Source organism: Malaclemys terrapin, chromosome 3, assembly GCF_027887155.1.
Source record: "Malaclemys terrapin pileata isolate rMalTer1 chromosome 3, rMalTer1.hap1, whole genome shotgun sequence".
NCBI lineage: Eukaryota > Metazoa > Chordata > Testudines > Emydidae > Malaclemys > Malaclemys terrapin.
The window spans coordinates 123,506,133-123,524,859 of record NC_071507.1 but is presented as its reverse complement, the minus strand read 5'-3'; the positions used below and the strand labels follow the sequence as shown (position 1 = coordinate 123,524,859).

The 18,727-nt window shown below is 37.7% G+C and overlaps 1 protein-coding gene across 1 annotated transcript in view; it reads right to left on the bottom strand.

Annotated features, from left to right (window-relative positions):
• LAMA4 (laminin subunit alpha 4) overlaps nt 1-18,727 on the bottom strand; it is a 127,987-nt gene that overhangs the window by 15,573 nt on the left and 93,687 nt on the right. The window contains exons 21-30 of the mRNA XM_054022623.1: nt 18,477-18,639; nt 16,305-16,438; nt 14,647-14,818; nt 11,849-11,980; nt 10,705-10,847; nt 7,518-7,656; nt 5,381-5,518; nt 3,867-4,000; nt 1,873-2,037; nt 464-617 (exon numbers count right to left, since the gene is read on the bottom strand). Of these exons, the coding sequence (XP_053878598.1) occupies nt 464-617; nt 1,873-2,037; nt 3,867-4,000; nt 5,381-5,518; nt 7,518-7,656; nt 10,705-10,847; nt 11,849-11,980; nt 14,647-14,818; nt 16,305-16,438; nt 18,477-18,639 (1,474 nt within the window). The remainder of the gene's footprint in view (nt 1-463; nt 618-1,872; nt 2,038-3,866; nt 4,001-5,380; nt 5,519-7,517; nt 7,657-10,704; nt 10,848-11,848; nt 11,981-14,646; nt 14,819-16,304; nt 16,439-18,476; nt 18,640-18,727) is intronic.

The window sequence follows — 18,727 nt, the reverse complement described above, 5'->3', positions numbered from 1 at the left end:
TCAATTTAGTATCTAAGTTCTTGTTGGGAGAACTTGCAGAGGGTTGGATTTGATATGTTCTTTCCCATCTATAACTACTATAATACTATGATGCTCTCTGACTTTTACTACATCTTTTTGTATATCTCCTTTCCACAGCTAAACCATTGGGCTAGGCATAAATAAGTCATTTTCATAAGCAGGTAAAAGCGTCAGTAGCTTGTAGAGCATTTTAAAAGTTTCCTTTAAAAATGGGTGAAACTATAATGAAAAAAGTCTTTGATGAATCTTGGAATCTGCAAAATGAGATCATCTGTTTGAAATCATGAAATATTCAAAGGGGCCAAGTCCCATCCTCTGTTATTTTTCAGATGTGTCTTGGAACCACAACAATCTGGCCAGCCTAGGATCATGAGGCAGTATATGTGGACTTCTGCAAACTGTAAATTGATTTCAGAATAGTCACAAGTCAGTTAGTGCTAACCTTTTTATTATGTCTTCCTTTGGCTGTTGAAGAGTTCTTTCCTTTCTTATGGAGAAGGGCAACTGGAGGGGAGTCAACAGGGCAACCATAAAGAGAAGTTTGGACCTTCTCAGGGTACCGCTGGAAATCTTCCACTTCAACCTCTCGATCCAACCTGTGTTTCAAAGAAGGGATAATGTTAAGAACAGCTGACTGAGGTGTAGCAAAAAGAGCTTTTTAAAAACAGAATTGAAAAATAATTAAAATCTCCAAATTAAGCTAGTTTAAAATATATAATTTTTTCACTTGTTATCACCAGGACAACCACAGAGATCTTCTTATTACAAGTGAAATTTTAGAGGTCTGCGACTTCAAATCATGGGGAAAAAGTTGGGCTCATTGTATATAAAACATTTTGCCAAGAATAAGGGGAGTGCATAGCTGTGCTGACCCAGAAGCAGACTGACCTTGCTCCATTGGGGAAGCAATCTGCGAAGGACCAATTCTGCTCTGCACATTTCCCAGGTGATCTGGCTGACATGCATGGGGGAAATGGAGCTAAAGTTCTACCTCTTCCTACCAGTGCAGGAGGAGGAGTAGCTGTTCTGTTCTGTCCCCTCCTTGGACTGTGACCTGTGGTGGGTGGCAATCTTGCTCTAACTGATATACACGTCAGTCCAATTTCCCTGTATGAATCACCGTCTTGATAATCTGATTTTTGGAAAATAAATCTGACTACATTTAAGTTCATAGTTACTAGTGGGTGGGCACACACACCACAAAACACTCTCCCAGCTGGCATTAGTTGGTATCCTTCTAGGCACTCTCAGCAGAGGGGATGAACAACCCTCTCACCCACACACAGATGGTCCTTCGAGGCTAGCACAGTGGTCGGACAATATGTGCAGCTTGCACAGTTTCTGCCTGTCTTATATCTGTGCTATTCATAAACAAAGGATTTCAGTCTGCAGGACTCTCAATCCGGCACCATTAACCAGCAATACATTTCAGAAAAAAAAAATCTAAAAAGGAACATTTTGCAAAATGATTTAGATCCACATTTCAACAAGACCAAACTCCCAGCTCTGAGGCCTTGTGAGACACTGTCATATCCTTTTATTACAAAGATAGAGCTGTAAATTACATTATACAAATGTAAATTATTCTGCAAATTATACATTGCACCAAAGGAATTAGCAAGTATGGTAATGGCTGAGTTACCTCAATAGTTATTTCCACTTCAACAGTTTTTTAATGTAGAAGGGCAGTTCTGAGGCATTTCATAGTAAATTAAAGAAAAAGGCCTTTGGGTAACCCCTCAAAATAAGGTAAAAGATTTCATTGTGAAAATAATCAGTTCTCATTGGTATTTATTTTCTGTGTTGTCAGACATAGACTGTTTGATGTGTACTGTTGTGGATGTTACATACCTGATGAAGTAGGCATTGCTTATACACCCAGTGAAATTGGCATATTGAGTACTGATGGGAGAGCCACCAAAGTAGAACTTCTTAGCACTTGCAGGCTTTTGCTCTGTTTTGTCTCTAGCTGGATTCTTTTTGCTATGTTTTTTGTCATCTACTATTAGCTCATATCTGCAAAGAGAAATTTTCCTTTTCACAAACTGATTTTGAAAGAGTTTATTCAGAGTTATTACACAGTGTGTTATATGTGCCAATGTTCCCATAATGCTGAACTCAGCGTCTGATTCCCTAAATGGCAATATCAGAAGACAACCTATTTCCTTCCAGCTATGCAATAAATGGCAGTGGGATTAGCCAGTGTGGTAGCTTGGAGTCCAATGGCCAAAAGCTCCACTGAGATCTTTGAGATACTCCTGATATTCAGAAAGCCACAGTACACTATGGCTAAGACTAATTAAACGAATTGATCACTAGTGAAAGGATGGAACACTATATGGGAAAGTGAGATACCATATACACATCGTATCATTTTGGTGTTTAAAATGATATTGTATTGCTTAAGGGTAATCAAATCTCATTCTGCAGCATGTAAACTAATTGCAGCAGAAGTCAGGAAAGATTTCACCTTTTTCATGACAGACTGTCTATATTTGGAGCATCTGATTCAGGATTGGAAGGGTTAGATATTTATTGGTAAATGTTAAAAAGCGTTGATTTCACCATGCACAGACAAACTGACTAAAAAAAGTTTCCATCTATAATAATTGCAATTTACAGATAGACAAAGTAAGAAGAATGCTGCTTGAGAACTTATTAGAATTTGGTTTAAGGCTTTTTACTTTGTATATTTTGACATTTGATGTTGACAGTTTGTGTTTCAGCGATTATAAAACTTAAACTTTTTGAATCTCAGTGTTGATTATCATTAAATAATTGTTGTCTGAGCCAGCGATAGTCTGACCCTCCATAATTTTCCAAAACTGTGAACATTTAAATTGATAAAAATAAAAAGGTGCATAAAATAAACATTGATATTATGTCAAAATTATAAAAAAATAAAACATCAAATTCTGCCAATTCTAGATATTGGTCAATATCAAAAGAAGAATACTGGATCAAACAGACCTAAGTTCTGATCTGGTATGACAGATCCTGAGGTCAAAATGCTCATTGCAGTATGTCAGTCCTCATAATGACTATTTCAGGGCTAAAGTTTCAAAATGTGACCCGTGCACACATGTAATTTTAAGAACAATTTTTCTTAAATGCCATAATAAATTGCAGAGATCACACATGAAAACCTCCATTTAATGCACGAAAACTGTGCAGGCGAGAGCACAGAAAGTATGTGTGGAATGTTTTCCTCTCACAGAGTTGCATATGCACATATGAAGACCAGGAGGAAGACTTTTGGATAATTTGGCTTTCAAATTACAAAAGATTTTTTTTTTTACTTAAAGTACAATGATGAATAAAACCTTCAAGGAAAATGTTTCAAGATTTATAAAAAGTGGATGTCTTGACTCACTCACTGCTGCCGTCAGGAATCTAGCATGTTTTTGTCAATGCTAAAAATATGAACGTGTTTCCCCATATAGCTATATAATGATTTTTTTGAGTAAAGATACCTTGGTTAATTTAAGTTTTTACTTTGTTTTAACTAAGCAAAGCAATCAGCCCTTCTGAAGAATTAATCACATTCGTTTTTTTAAGGTGCTTTTACAGGTGAGTACAAAAAAGTCAATAAAAAAATTTACAAGAATATTTTTTTTCAAAATGTTAGTGAAAAGACCCTTCCATCTCCAGGCCATGATTCAGCCATTTGGATTTTGGGCTTGTGTTTTTTAACTAAAGAAGTGATAATCTCTTGAAATAGGGCATGCTGTGAGAAAAGCTCCTAAAGTAGGGGCTTTAAGCAACATTAAAAGACATTATGTACATAAAAGAGCTACATATCATATACTATATGTGGTAGCATCAAAGATATTGACCAGCTTTACCTTTCTTGTGAGACAGAGGTAATGATAAAATGGGTTTTGCCATCATTGTAGCGTGTCTCTTTTGACTGAACTTCAGTTCCCATAGCATTTAAAACCACAGCACCATCATTCATAGAAATGGAGAACATATCTGGCTGAAACACAAAGAAAAACTTGTTTCAGGAGCAGGTATAATACAGTAAGCTTTAAAAGTCACATGAGTTTTCCTCTTATATTTATTTTCCCTTTTGCTTGTCAGATGTGTATTATTGCCATTTTCCTCTGGGTTTTAACTGTGTGCAGAGCAGGGCAGGTAAGAAGTGAGATTTCTTTTTTATATTAATGTCGCCCTTTAAACCACAATGCTCTGAGGTCTCATACCTGATTATTTCCCCCTTATCTATGGTACAGATTCCGTCAGTTCAGCAATTTAGGGTGTTTACATTCAATTTGTGATTCTGGGTTTCTCTTTTACAGTACTATGGGATATCTGATACTTCAGGCTAGCCACTGTGGTCAGCCCAGCATATTTATGTTCCTTTTCCCCTAATCAGACTGCAAATATGAACTTTGCTTAAACCTGTTTCTTAATTCACAATTGTCTAGAGATATAATTTACTCTGGGAGTGAGGCATTTGGGATTGCAGCCCCAAACAGCAGGGATAATGTATCTATTCCACTGAAACAGGCATCCATACTATTTGTTTTTAAGGATCATACAGTCTGATCTTGGGAGAAGCTAAGTATCTGAACTCCTATTGGAGAAGAGGATACTTGGCATCTCACTAGATTAGGATCTTAATCCTTTGGGTCAAAATCAGAAGTGATGGGTAAGAAAGTGTTGGTTAGCCTGGTTGACTGCACTTGTAAGCGAGTTTAAGCCCCATGCTTCCTTCCATTGTGCACTGCAGAGGGGAGCAGTTAGAGCAGCTTGGCTGCTCATGGCTGCAAGGGGCCTTTCCAGCACTGCTCCTTCTCACCACACAGGCATTCTACGGTGGGGGATGGGATAGGGGTGGGGGTGAAGCCAACTTTTTGGCTGATTTGTGTCATCTCAGGAGGGGTCAGACTGTTGCCCCACCAATTTAAACTCAAGGAGTTCTCTGCTTCATCTTCCCTTCCATGTGTATTTCCCTGGGAAGGGAATATTGCCATTATTATTACTATTATTTATACTGTGGTAGGACTTAGGTGCTCAAATCAGGATTGCAGCCCTATTGTGCTAGATGTAGCACAAACACAGAATGAGACACAAGCTACATTTGTACTACACACACTGAGTTGAATACAGTTATATGCATACGGTCAAATCCTGTAATCTTTAGTTAGGCAAAAATCCTTTTGATGTCAATGGGATTTTGCCCAAATAAAGACTGAAGGATTTGGTCTATTGGGTATAGAATATAAAAATTAGTCCCCAAAGAGGTATTTCGAAATTGTGGATTATTTTTTATTTTTAAGAAACAAAGCAGGAAATGATCATGAAATTCTTCATAGTGCCAGTACATTAAAAAAAAAAAAAAAAGCATACTCACTCCTTCAGCATAATGGAATAGCAGCCCATTGGGCTGCAATGTCCGGAAGTTGAAGCCACTTTCAAACTCATCAAAGAATGACATTTTTTGGCTGGAGGAAATGTAGCTTTCTCCATTGAAATATGCTCTGCGGGACATCTGCATGCCAAGTCAACAAAGTCACAAGTGTTCTATAGGAAGTATTTTTAACCATAATAAACAATAGTAATAGAAGCCTCCCTTTTTCTTCAGATTCAGCTGGACCAATTTTCATATGAAAAATTCAGACTTGTCCCCTAGGTTTAAACTGATCTAAATGGAGTGGTATGTTTTGAAAACATTAAGAAAGTAAGAACATAAGAGCAGCCATACTGGGTCAGACCAATGGTCCATCTAGCCCAGTATCCCGTCTTCCAATAGTAGCCAATGCCAGGTGATTCAGAGGGAATGAACAGAAGAGGCAATCATCCCCTGTCTTCCACTCCCGGCTTCTGGCAGGCAGAGGCTAGGGACACAGAGCTTGGGGTTGCATTCCTGACCACCTTGGCTAATAGCCATTGAAGGGCCTATCCTCCATGAACTTAGCTAATTTTTTTTGAACCCCATTATAGTTTTGGCTTTCACAACATGCCCTCACCACAAGTTCCACAGGTTGACTGTGCATTGTTTGAAGAAGTACTTCCTTTTTTTTTTTTTTTTTTTTTTAAAACCTGCTGCCTGTTAAGTTCATTGGGTGAAATCAACCCTATCTATTGTTTGAAAGAGTAACACTTCCTTATTCATTTTCTCTATGCCCTTCTCTGTAACTTTTCCAATTGTAATATAGCTTTTTTGAGATGGAGCAACGAGAACTGCATACGGTATTCCTGGTGTGGCCGTTCCATGGATTTATATAGAGTCATTATGATATTTACTGTCTTAGTATCCCTTTCCTGTTGGTTCCGAACAGTGTCTTAGATTTTTTTAAACTATGTAAGTCAAATTGTTCTCTATTTCTTCAGAGACTAAGGGCCTCATTCAAAGCCAATTGAACTCAGGGGAAGTGAAGGTTCTAAATTGAATAAACACAGGGATTTCCCCCCTTGCCTACATTCCCTGCCCCATGAGGACTCTGAATCAATGTTTCTCAGTGAAAATATGAAAATAAATACTGACAAGAGTATGTAACAAAGCTATAGGTTCCCCCTGCTTAAGGTGATATCCACCCTAATTCTGTAATGAGTTCTACAAACACAGATTTCTGCTCCTACTGATTTCAATGGGGCTCCACATGGGTGCAGATGTCCACTTGCAGGATCAAGGCCATGTACATTATCTAGATTTACCAGGTTTCTATTATATTGAACAGAATGATACAAGATGGAGGGTCATTTGTACCAATGCCATCCCATTAAGTTTGATGGTGTTGTAGTTGTATTGGTGAAAGCAAGGGAAGAACTGACCCAAAGGTTCCAAGGACAATTTTTTCTTCTTTGGAGTTTTTATGTGGACCCCTGAATGGTTTCCTGGCTAGAAAATGCTTTGACATTTTTGTCTGTTCTGATTGGTTCTAATGCACAAGTTGAAATGACTGTCATGTAGCATCATACATTCTCAAACTTGGTTGCCACTCTGCTTACTGAAACAATCCAACAATAAGAAGAAAAGCCGTAGAGAGGGAAAGCCTCTGTATCCACAATGACCTTTGATTTTTCTCCATGAACAGGATCAGCCTAGAAATATTTGCCCATCTGTCAATACTCCTGGGGAAGTAGTACCATAGATGGGTTAGCATTCTGTTGTTCTTTTTCACATTTGCCTTCTGTACTCCTCTGCTATCAAGTACTCCTTTTCTAAGAATATTCTCTTTACTTCATGAAACAAAAATGGAGTAAAGAGGGACTATCTGCCCACAGAATACAGCACATTATGTATTACAGACTGAATCCTGACATCACAACTTTTGAAATATCAGAGAAAACATGACTATTTTGTACTGTAATTCAGCATAAAAGTTGGGAAACATTTCAGTATGCAATTAAAAAATCAAAATCAATGAGTTAAATATAGTTCCTGGGTTGCAGATTTTTCCTTCCCATTATTCAGAATTAATGTCAAGTTGGCGGTCAGATCCATAGCCAAGAGTTTGCCCCGGCCCCATGCCTGGTGCTGTACTTACAAGTGACTCTTCTGGACAGCCATAACTGATTCCCAGGGTTCCTGGCTCCTCTAACAAGTTGAAATCCTTCTTTTGAAACTGGAAACCCTTCATGCAGCCTTTAAAGCCAGTATTTACTGTGAGGTGTGGGCTAAGATTGCTGGAAAACAATGTCAAACAGACTGCAATTAGCTAACCCTAATCCTCACAAAAGTACTTTTCCCCTTTAGTACCAAGCACTCAGAAAACTTGAAAAACACAAACCTCTTGCCCCAGTCAATCCCAATCCAAGCTCTTTATGTATAGCAAATATTTCCCCATGTTTTATATCCTGAAAGGTTAAAATACGTCAACACTCATAAATGTTAAGGAGGGAAATTGGTGAGTATGCTGAAGAAACCATGTGGCGAAATCTTGAGAAGTTTAAAATAGCAACTGAAATTAAAGGATGTGGTATTATTTCTATTTTTAAGAAAGAAAAAATACGGGTTTTGAATTTTACCTTATGAACAAATCTATGAAAGTTATGTTTCAGTTTTTTCTTTATGAACTGCCCCAATAGGCAATTCCATTCTCCTCTCAGGAAACAGACAGGACTCAACTGGCAAAACAAATAATACTAACAGAGGTAATGGATTTGGGACCAAATTCTGATCTCACTTACATGCATGAGACTTTAATTAAATGGTTTCAAGGTGGTAAATGAGAGCAGAATATAGCCTTCAGTAATCCTTTTAATGCCAGGTTTGAGATTGCTGGTACAGCAATCTGTACTGACTACTCTTTCTCACACATATTTTTCTGTTGTGCTCATCATAATAGTATCTGAGCACCTAACATCACTGAATTTATCCTCATAACACCCTTTGGAGGTAGAAAAGTATTATCATCCCCATTTGACAGATGGGTAGCTGAGGCACAAAAAAAGGTGAGGTGACTTGCTGAAGGTCCCATAGAAAGTTTGTGGTGGAGCCAAGAAATGAAACAGGATCTCTTTAGTCCCAGGCCAGTGCCTTAATCACCTTACCATTGTTCCTCTCTTTATCTGTGGATAAAGGCAGAACTTCAGTTGGTATTTGCATAAAGATGTTAGAAGATACTCAGTTACTGGCACATAATGGTGCTATTTCAGAATTACCTCCATCAACTTCCACCAGGTAAACTAAAGACTGACTGTGCTAATAAACCTCAAATGATATGGAGGTTCAGCCTAGCACAAGGCTGGATGATTATCAGAAATTACTTGTACTTTCTAAATAATAAGCACAAAGTGCCCGCTCTAATCTCCACTGAAGTCAGGGGAACACTCCCATTGTCTTCTGTGGGACTTGGATCATATCCTAATAAATAGGTTAAGGGGCTGACCCTTACTCATGTGAGTAGTCCCTTTGATTTGTAACTTCAAATAACTACTTGTCTAGTTAAATATCCCTAGCTGAAAAAAGAATGGTGTGAGAATAAAATATGTGAACGTGATTCCAAATGCATTCATTTGAAGACAAGATAACTGACAGAGGAAAAGGCTACTGGAGTGAGTGAAAATATACTGACTTGGAAGAAAATCAAATTACTTCCCTAAGTCTATTAGCTAGTTGCATAGTAACAAATTCAGTAAAATGTAAATCTCCCCAGGAAAATCAAGTAGATGTCAATGGAAGATAAAGATTGAATTCAGATATTGGCTAGGATGGTTGGCTAATATTTTGCAGGAACAAAGGAATTTCCATACCTATCAGAGCAGTGTTCTATCTAATCTGCTATCCTGCCTCTGACAGTGGCTAGTAGTGGAAGGTGTCAGAATCCCCATAGTGGGAAATTATGGAGTTACCTTCCTATAGAGAGTTTCTTCCTAGCCCTCTGTCACAGTGATCGGTTCATTCCTTGAATTATGATGGTTTATATTTATTGGGCCAGATTCTCAGCTGATGTAAATCAGTGTAGCTCAACTGACTTCAATGGAGCTACATCAATTTACACCACCTCTGAATCTGGTCCATTGTATTTTTATCTTATATAATGTAACTGTGGATGTTTTCATTCTCTGTATAAATATCTAATTTTTAGGACTGTCAATTAATCACAGTTAACTCAAGTGATTAACTCAAAATAAATTAACTAGATTAAAAAAATTAGTGGTGATTAATCGCAATTTTAACCACACTGTTAAACTATAATAGAATACAAATTTAAATTTATGATAAATATTTGTGGATGTTTTTCTACATTTTTCAAATATATTGATTTCAATTACAACACAATATACAAAATGTACCATACTTTATGCATCTAACCAAATCTTCCTTCGGCTGCTGAAATAGGAGCAGAGAGTGTTCATGGTCCTACTCTCCTTCATTTTAGGAAGTAGGACCTGTATTCCCTAATGGGACTATGCTTGGCCTTTGTCCAATGGCTTCAGGAGAAAGAGAAGGCTCCCTGGGATCTCACCTCACACCTTTGCACATCGATACAGGGACAGCTACATTTGAGCCCATAGATAAATAGAGACTGATTTGAACTAAGGTTTATAGTGGAAAAAATCCCTTTATCTGAAAATGATTGACAGTGAGATATTATATCTGTGTTCATAAGCTAAAGGCATTTTACTCAAAGAGGAACGCTTGTTGAAAGGAAGGGGAGTTAGCTTTTCCTATGTGTGTATATCTATCTATCTATACACACCTCTACCTTGATATAACACTGTTCTCAGGAGCCAAAAGATCTTACTGCATTATAGGTGAAACCGCGTTATATTGAACTTGCTTTGATCCACTGGAGTGCGCAGCCCTGCCCCCCTGGAGCACTGCTTTACCGCGTTATATCTGAATTTGTGTTATATCGGATTGCGTGATATCGAGGTAGCGGGGTGCGTGTGTGTGTGTGTGTATAAATATATATATATATATATATATATATTTGTTTTCATACACTCTTTAAATATTTATTTTTGTCCCAACTGTACTGCAGTTTCTGTTATCTTCTGCTGAGACTCTTCTGGATCACATGACTAATTTCAGCCATCAGCAGAGCTACAGCCATCTTGGATCAATGTACACATGCCACGTACTTTATACCTAGAGCTCTGAGCAAAATTAAAATGGAGCCTTAGAAGCTGTTTTTCATGAAGGAGCAAAGGTGGTAAACACACCTTCTTGCAAACCATTGTGCAACAATCAGATGAGTACTGATGGAACCTGGACTGTCAACAAACCTGGACTTCAAGATCTCGGAAGGAGCTCCTCCTATGTAGATATCAGTGAATGGTATTGCTTTCTTTTCATTTTCCACACTTTTTATATGTCGTCTGTCCACCACCAAGATCATCTTCTTAGAATTGTGATATATAACAGAAATCTGAAAGAAGAAATGAACAGTTCATCTCCAAATGTCCAAGAATATTGTCTTTTAGAAGTTATCATGCTGGGTTTGCCAAATTGGAATTTTTAATAAAAGGGAGTCTGTAATTATTGTCTATTGTATTTTTAAAATTTAACAATTATTCTATTCAAAAAGAGGCTTGTGAATCAGTGTGGAGCTGACAAGAATGACTAGTAGTGAGCTCATTTCAATATAATGATTTTTCTAATGGCCAAAAACAAACCAAATCCTTCTTTCATTTGCTTGTAAAAAGTTATCACAGGCCAAATTCTATACAGGTGTAAATGGAGCACTTCCATTGACTTGAGTAGAGAATTTGGATATATGTCTTTAAATCTGCTTTTATTGTTGAAATGTAGGGCTTAGTTCTGCTGACACTTACACAAGTTAAATACCACTGTAACTCCACTGATATTAGTAATCAGACTCCTAATTTGCACCATGTAAGTGAGAGAAGAATCATGCCCTTACAGTTCAGATTTATTACTGTCATTGTCACAGCTATGATGGCTTGAAGCAAATTCTCTGGAACCCCTAATGCAGGTGCAGACTGTCAGTTTTTGAGTTGCTGAGCTGCCTAAATAAGTGTCTATAGTTCCAACATCAATACTGAATTTCATTTGAGTAATTCCTTTTGTACCGAAATGGGAGTTCAACACTTTGTAATACAATAGCTGCTAAAACTGATTGAGTTAAAATAGTGACACCACATATTTGTGGTTGTAGAGAACAATATTTATGAAGTGCTTTCCTCTGGATATATAGTTTTATTCTGACTTTTAATACTTTTTAGTATTAGTATCTTTTTTCTGCCCAGTGTTCCTTGCCACTTCATAGCAAAACTGACACATTTGGTATTCTATAAAGTCTGACCCATCATTTTTTGGTTCTTTAATTATAAGAGCAGCAACCTAGCATTATGCTTTATTATTCTTGGTGTGGCTAGCTAAATAAAAATACTTTCACATCAGTTTTACCTCATGGAATTTTGCATCATTTATCTGAGCCTTCTTCATTGAATCTTCAAGAAGCACAGGGGTAGTGCTGAAGCCAAAGTCATAGCGCAGATACAGGAATCCATTCTGCATCGCTAGACTGAAAAACATACTCTGTACAAAACAAACAGCATTAAAGGAAAGTATATAGACATCATTCTTATGCAAGCAATATAGAGATGGATATACAAGATGATTAGAGATGGTTGAACTATTCATTATGAACAATTTATTCACTGAAAATGGCCTTTTACTTATTTGCAAAATTATCATATTTTCCTGGATTTTTTTTATTCATAAATTGTTTGATAAATAGTATTGATTTGGAATTCTGGTGAACTACTGTTTGAAACATATACTTATTCAGTATCCTGAATTAGGTTTTCAGGCTGTGTCATTGGTCACCAATGCCACATCCTATGGATTCTATTCTATGGCTGGATAACCAAAACTTTATAGTGACAAGGTGGGTGAGGTAATATCTTTTACTGGACCAACTTCTGTTGGTGAGAGAGACAAGCTTTCGAGCTCATACAGAGTAAACTTGAAAGCTTGTTTCTCTCACCAACAGAAGTTGATCCAGTAAAAGATATTACCTCACTCACCCTGTCTCTATAATGTCCTGGGATCAACACAACGACACCAACACGGCATACAAACTTTGTAAGCAGAGCAGCACTCAGAGAAATCATTAAGGTAGTGAATTTTTCAGGGGAAAAAATGGGGAGCACTTAAGGGAGAGAGAAACACCAGGACACAGAAGGACTAGGAAATCAAGTCATCCTTGATTTCAAGTTCTGTGGCATAGAATTAGATTGATAAACCATATATAAATGTAAGGGAGTACAGTGGACCAATTTACAGCAGCTGGGGATCTGGCCAGATGTTTATTTTTATATTTTTCTAACATTAATAGGACAGTCTCTAATGGAGACAAGAGAACATTAAACCTTAAAAAACACTACAAAAGGAACAGGCCAAACTTGTGAATAAAGTAAAAAGAATTACTTATTTTTGTATATTTATGAGCTGTCCACATAGAACACAACAGTGGTAGCTGGTTTTGTACAATCCAACCAAAAATGTCCATCAACAGAACTGGTCTTCAACAGCTTATGTCCAATACGACTATAGTTTCCATCACAGAATACACAATTACAAAGTATATACAGTACAATTCAGACACAATTTTGGGAATTTCTGCTCAGAAGAAACCAATTACTGGTCTACTACAGAAGAGTTTTTTGTGTAGCAACTGCTGCTTAAAGCAGAGCTGAGGTTACTGGTGGTGTTCAGATGCTGTAGAGCAATCTGCACTGCAGAAATCTCCTCTATAAGTATCCCTGACGGCAACCACTGCCAAGTAAGCGTTTTAATTAGAATGGAATTAATTCATTGCAGTGAAGTCTGTGCACATACTGTATCAACATACATTTATACATCCTTCTGAGCCAATATTGGCTCACAGGGTGGAATCTTCCATTTCTTTCTGTCATTTGCTGCTGCTTGCAACTGTTCTATGGTGTTGAGATAACCTGTTTTACCCTCCTGGCTAAGGGTTCTTCTCAGGGTTTCTCCTGGGTGCCCTTGTTTTCTCACACTGTCTGGTTTCCACTTGACAGCTTCATGGGAGTCTGTGTGTTGGCATCCGGAGTACATGTCCCAAATATGTCCAGCACTTCCTTCTGATTCTAGTGGAAACGAGTTGCTGGTTGGTGATTTCTCAGACTTCTTCATTGGTGACAAAGTCTTTCCAACCAATACCCAGAATCTTTTGCAGGCACTTATTTTGTGAAGCATCTACTTTCTAACTAACATTTTGGTAGATCTCCGGCTTTCACAGCCATATATTAGCACTGAAATGTTGTTTGAATTAAAATGCATCTGTTTTGTTCTGGTGCTGTGTTTCTTTGATTTCCATACAATGTTGGGTTTAGTAAATGCTGTAGATGCCTTTCTATCCTTGATGTCACTTCTTTCTTGAGGTCTCTGTTAGCCATTATGGTTCTGTTCAGGCAGGTGAACTGTTCTACTTTCTTGATATTTTTGCCATATCTACACAATAAATTATTTTCTTTTGCTGTACTAAATTATTTTAACTCACACTGGGCTTGCAAGTTTGAGGAAGAGATGCCTCAAGACACAAGTCTGAGTTTATATTCAAAATATTGTAAAGCTTGAAGATGTTTGGATGTGGGTTTTTTGTTCAGATCCTTATAGAGTTAGGGGACAATCTTAAACTTCTGAAAATTTGGGGGTGCTTGGATCCACTATTTTGGTTTAGGATAGTCTCTAATTCCAAGGTACAACAGTAAATAACTGTATTGGTTCAATGAAAGATATTACCCCACCCATCTTGTCTATTGCACTGTATAATAGAGTTCAGCCATCTATCTACCAGGAGACAAATGTTTAGAACTTCATGTCAACTACTATATAGTAACATCTGATAGCACGGACAGTGCATTCACATTTAAATAAAAGTAAAAATACTGGGCCTGATTATCTTCACACTTTAAGCAGTTTCATGTTACTGTAACGCCACTGAAGTGCTCATTATGCCACTGTGGGAGCAGAATTAGGGCCAGTGAGAGTAAATCAGAGAATACGAGTGGCTTTGTACCCAGTACTTCAGGTCCCTCATGATATGTATGCAGAAGGGAACTTTCTCTTCCAAAATGAAATATAAATCATCAACATTTGGGGGTACTGCATAGTAACTGTGCAGAATAGGCAGAAGAGAAACAGGGGACAGTGTGAGAACAGAATTTTATACTCACTCCATTAACCATCAGGAGAATAAGCCCATTGTCTGTTGGTGTTCGAACTTCTATGTCAAAACGAGTCACCTGGCTGAACTTTCCTCTTCTCTCAATGTTCCTCACCAAACCATAGCCAAAGCCATCAAAGAAATAGCTCACAGCTCGGCTCTGAGTGAAGGCCAGCTTATTCCTAGCATGGAAAAGAACACAGAAGCAAGCAAGAATTAGAGACCATCTCAGAGTATTCTTACCATTATGACCCTGCACTGAAGATCCAGGGAGTTGTTAACATTTGAGTGTCAGAGTTTACAACACTTTCTTGGAATAGTCATCTTGAACTTTTATTTATCCCTGGGAGGGACGAAGACTTCAGGTTTCTGATTATTTTTTTTTTACACTGCTGTCGGAATTTTCTCTGAAAAATTATTTAGGGCTTTGATAGTCTCCCTTATCATAAGGTCATGTGTTGATTTTGTGGTACGGAGTCATATATATGTAGGTATGGAAGGGATGTTGAGAGGTCATCTTACCCAGCCCCTGCACTGATACAGGACCAAATAAAGCTTGACTATCCCTGAAAAATGTTAGTGTAATCTCTTCTTAAAAATTTCCAGGGATGGGGATTCCACAGCCTCCCTTGGAAACCTATTCCAGATCTTAACTGTCTTTGTAGTTAGGAAGTTTTTCCTAATATCTAACTAAAACTTCCTTGCTGCAGATTAAGCCAATTACTACTTGTCCTGCCTTTAGTGGACCTGGAGAACAATTGATCACTGTCCTCTTTATAACAGCTCTTATCATATTTAAAGGGTGTTCTGGGGTCCCATCCCTCAGTTTTCTTTTCTCAAGACTAAACATGCCTACTTTTTTATAGTTATATGTCGGAAACTGGAAAGTTTGGAGGCTCATTATTGGACAGGTATTAGGGCCACAAACCTTCCTGATTATAGGTGGAAGTATTCTTTTTAAGGGTTATCCAACTCCCATAGAATTCAATGGGAATCCAACATGTACTTTAACTGAAGATGGATTGGGTCCTCAATTATGCAAGGAATGTACCCTTCATACACTGTTATAGAGATATGGTGAATAGGGCTTTTCACTCAAAGTACCATCTCTCTGTAAGAGAGATTTGGAAAAAAAAATCCTATACTCTAGTTGGTCTCTTCAGATTTATTAAAACCTGCATTTATTTCCAATACTAGAGTTTCTTCCTCTCTGAGTATATAGATATACATCAAAATGCAACACAAAACTATAGTTCCTGACTACTGAATGAAGAAACTTCCCATAAATATTTATGGTAAATGAATGGTACAGTTTCCCTTTAAGTCGAACATTTCTCATTCTCGCTGCAAAGGGCTTAAAAAGAAGAAATTTTTTTACGGAATAGTTCAGGAGCATATGGCACTAATGGTTCTGTGTCAGAGGAGTGAATAAGCCATTTGGGACAATTTGTCAAGATGGAAAATAACAAAGAAAATGTACAATTGTAGAACAGATCAAGCCAGTTGATCTGAACTACAGTTTAAAGTGGTGAGGTCTATTCAGGAAAGGTCAAGTTAATATTATCCTGAGATTCTTCTCTAAAAGGAAGGAAATGAAGCAGCCATTCAGGTCTGCAAACACTGCAAGCTATCAAAGAACTTCATTCTAACAGTTGAATTTTTCTCTACCTGGCACAAGGTGGCGATACAGTGGTATTCATATTGTAGATGTGCTTGAAATTGTATAAACTGATTATATCATCATTCAGGGTGGCCAGTTCCAAGCAGCCAATGAAGCCAGGCAGGTTCAAACTGGGAGGGAGCTGTGCAGAGAAGGAAACAAAGGCGAAAGGGTAAAGTCAGCACATGTATTTTATTCAGGGATGCCAAACTCGTTTGTTCATAAGATCAATTTTGTTTTGACGTTCTTAGCGTTAAGCTATGTCTACACTACAGACCTTACAGCAGCGCAGCTGTATGGTCTCCTGTGTAGCTACTCTATGCTGGCAGGAGAGTGCTCTCCTGCCGGCATAATTAAACCACCCACAAGGAACAGTGGTAGCTGTTGTCCACACTGTCCACACCAGTGCTTTTGACAGTGAAACTTATGTCGGGGTGTGTTTTTTCACACCCCTGACCGACAAAAGTTTTGCCAACAAAAGTGCTAGTGTAGACAAAGCTTTAGAGACAAGATGGCTGAGGTATAATCTTATATTGGACCAACTTTTGCTGATGAGAGAGACAAGCTTTCCAGCTTACACAGAGCTCTTCCTCAGGTCTGGGGAACAGCTAAATACAAGGTGGAACAAATTGTTTAGCATAAGTAGTTAACACATATTTCAAGGGACCATTCCAGGTGAAGTGGCCTGTTAACACCCCTCTGAAAGTAAGTTAGCCAGATATGGGAAGTGGTGTGTCCAAGCATGGGGAAAGGTAGTTATGCTGTGTTCTACAAAGGAGTAATGAATAACTGCTGAAGAGAACAAATGCTTAGATAGGACTACTACAAATGAGAACTTCCACCATAATTTTTAAAGACAAGGGGCAAAAGAAGGAGGCGTTAGATTTTAGGGTAGATTGGATCTTGGGTGCTATGTGATACTATAATGATTTTATGACTAATCCTAGATCTATTTTAGTCAGATTAAACAATTTATTATCCAAAGACTTGAAGAAGAGCTCTGTGTAACTTGAAAGCTTGTCTCTTTCACCAACAGAAGTTGGTCCAATAAAAGATATTATATCACCCACCTTGTCTCTCTGATATCCAAAGAACAACATTTCATAACAATCTACATGGAAATATCCCCCAGTATTTTGTGTTCATTTCATTTACATCTCATTGTGGTTTAAAGGCCATTTCATACCACAAGAAAGAAAAAAAAGAGCATGTGAACTCTAGGAGATTCTCTCATATTCATAGAATTTATCTTTGCCAGTAGCTAAAGTTCAGCAGAGATTATTTTAAATAACTCAACAATGATCACTGCAAATGGAATCTAAATTGCCTTATTAGTGAAAGGAAAAAAATCAAGTGATGTAAAAACAAAATGAAAGTAAAGTTGGCAGAATTAATGCAGCAGTCTTCCAATATTAAAAAAAAAACTACACTGTAGAATAGGCATAGCAGCAGCAAACATTTCTTCAGCACATTATCTGCCAGTTACAACCAGCATTAATTGGCATATCAGTTGGCTTTTTCCACAGTCATATCAGGTCCTCATTAGGATTTAGTAATTCTGCTGAGCCATCTCTGGTGGCACAGATTTACATCCCTGAATAGGTATTTACTGATTAAAATCTTTAAGAGTCTGACTTTTAGAAAATGGTTTTTCCAACTAATTTTCACAGAAATAGCAAACCATTTACGACTAATATTAGGAACATATGGATTTCTGCACCATGAATTATATAGGGTGCCTAACTTGAGGCCACTATCAAATTTCAAATAGGCCATCAAACAGCCATCATACAGGGAAGTTTCTATGCCAGATTTGGCACCCAGTGTTGACAGAGTATAGCAGAAAGCACACATTGTTCGGTTGGGCTACTATGTGTCCATGTAGAACAAGAACTATGTATTTTTTCTCTAATTATATGTCAGAAACATTTTACTTTAGCCAAGATGAATCTGATCAGCTTTTCATTGGAGGACGTTCTATGTAGATGGTAGCATTAGCCTTGGTCAGTGCTGCAGATTCCAGGGAACTTGTTGAAGAATCGTAATGTGGTATGTGACTTAATAAGGATGTTTCCAGTAACCAAACCTTTCCATTAATGACAAGTTTGTAAAGGAAGTCCCAGCAGCATGGGTTTGATTTATTTAAGTTTCAATATATACAGAAGAGTTATTTGATCTACCTTAAAATTTGAAGGCACTCCACCAACATAGAAGACGGTATTTTTGGGCTCCAAATCCAAAAGGGAGTCAGCACCAGGGACCTCTCCTTTTTTGATAAATTTTTCTTCAGCTGTGCTGCTAGGGCTCGGCACAGTTAGAAATATTTTGCCATGCTTTCCCACCCTGTTGAAGGAATTTGGAGAAAAAGAGGGCTGCATAGTCATATCTTTAGCTTGATGGTTAGATATAAGAAACAGGAAAAGATAATTTA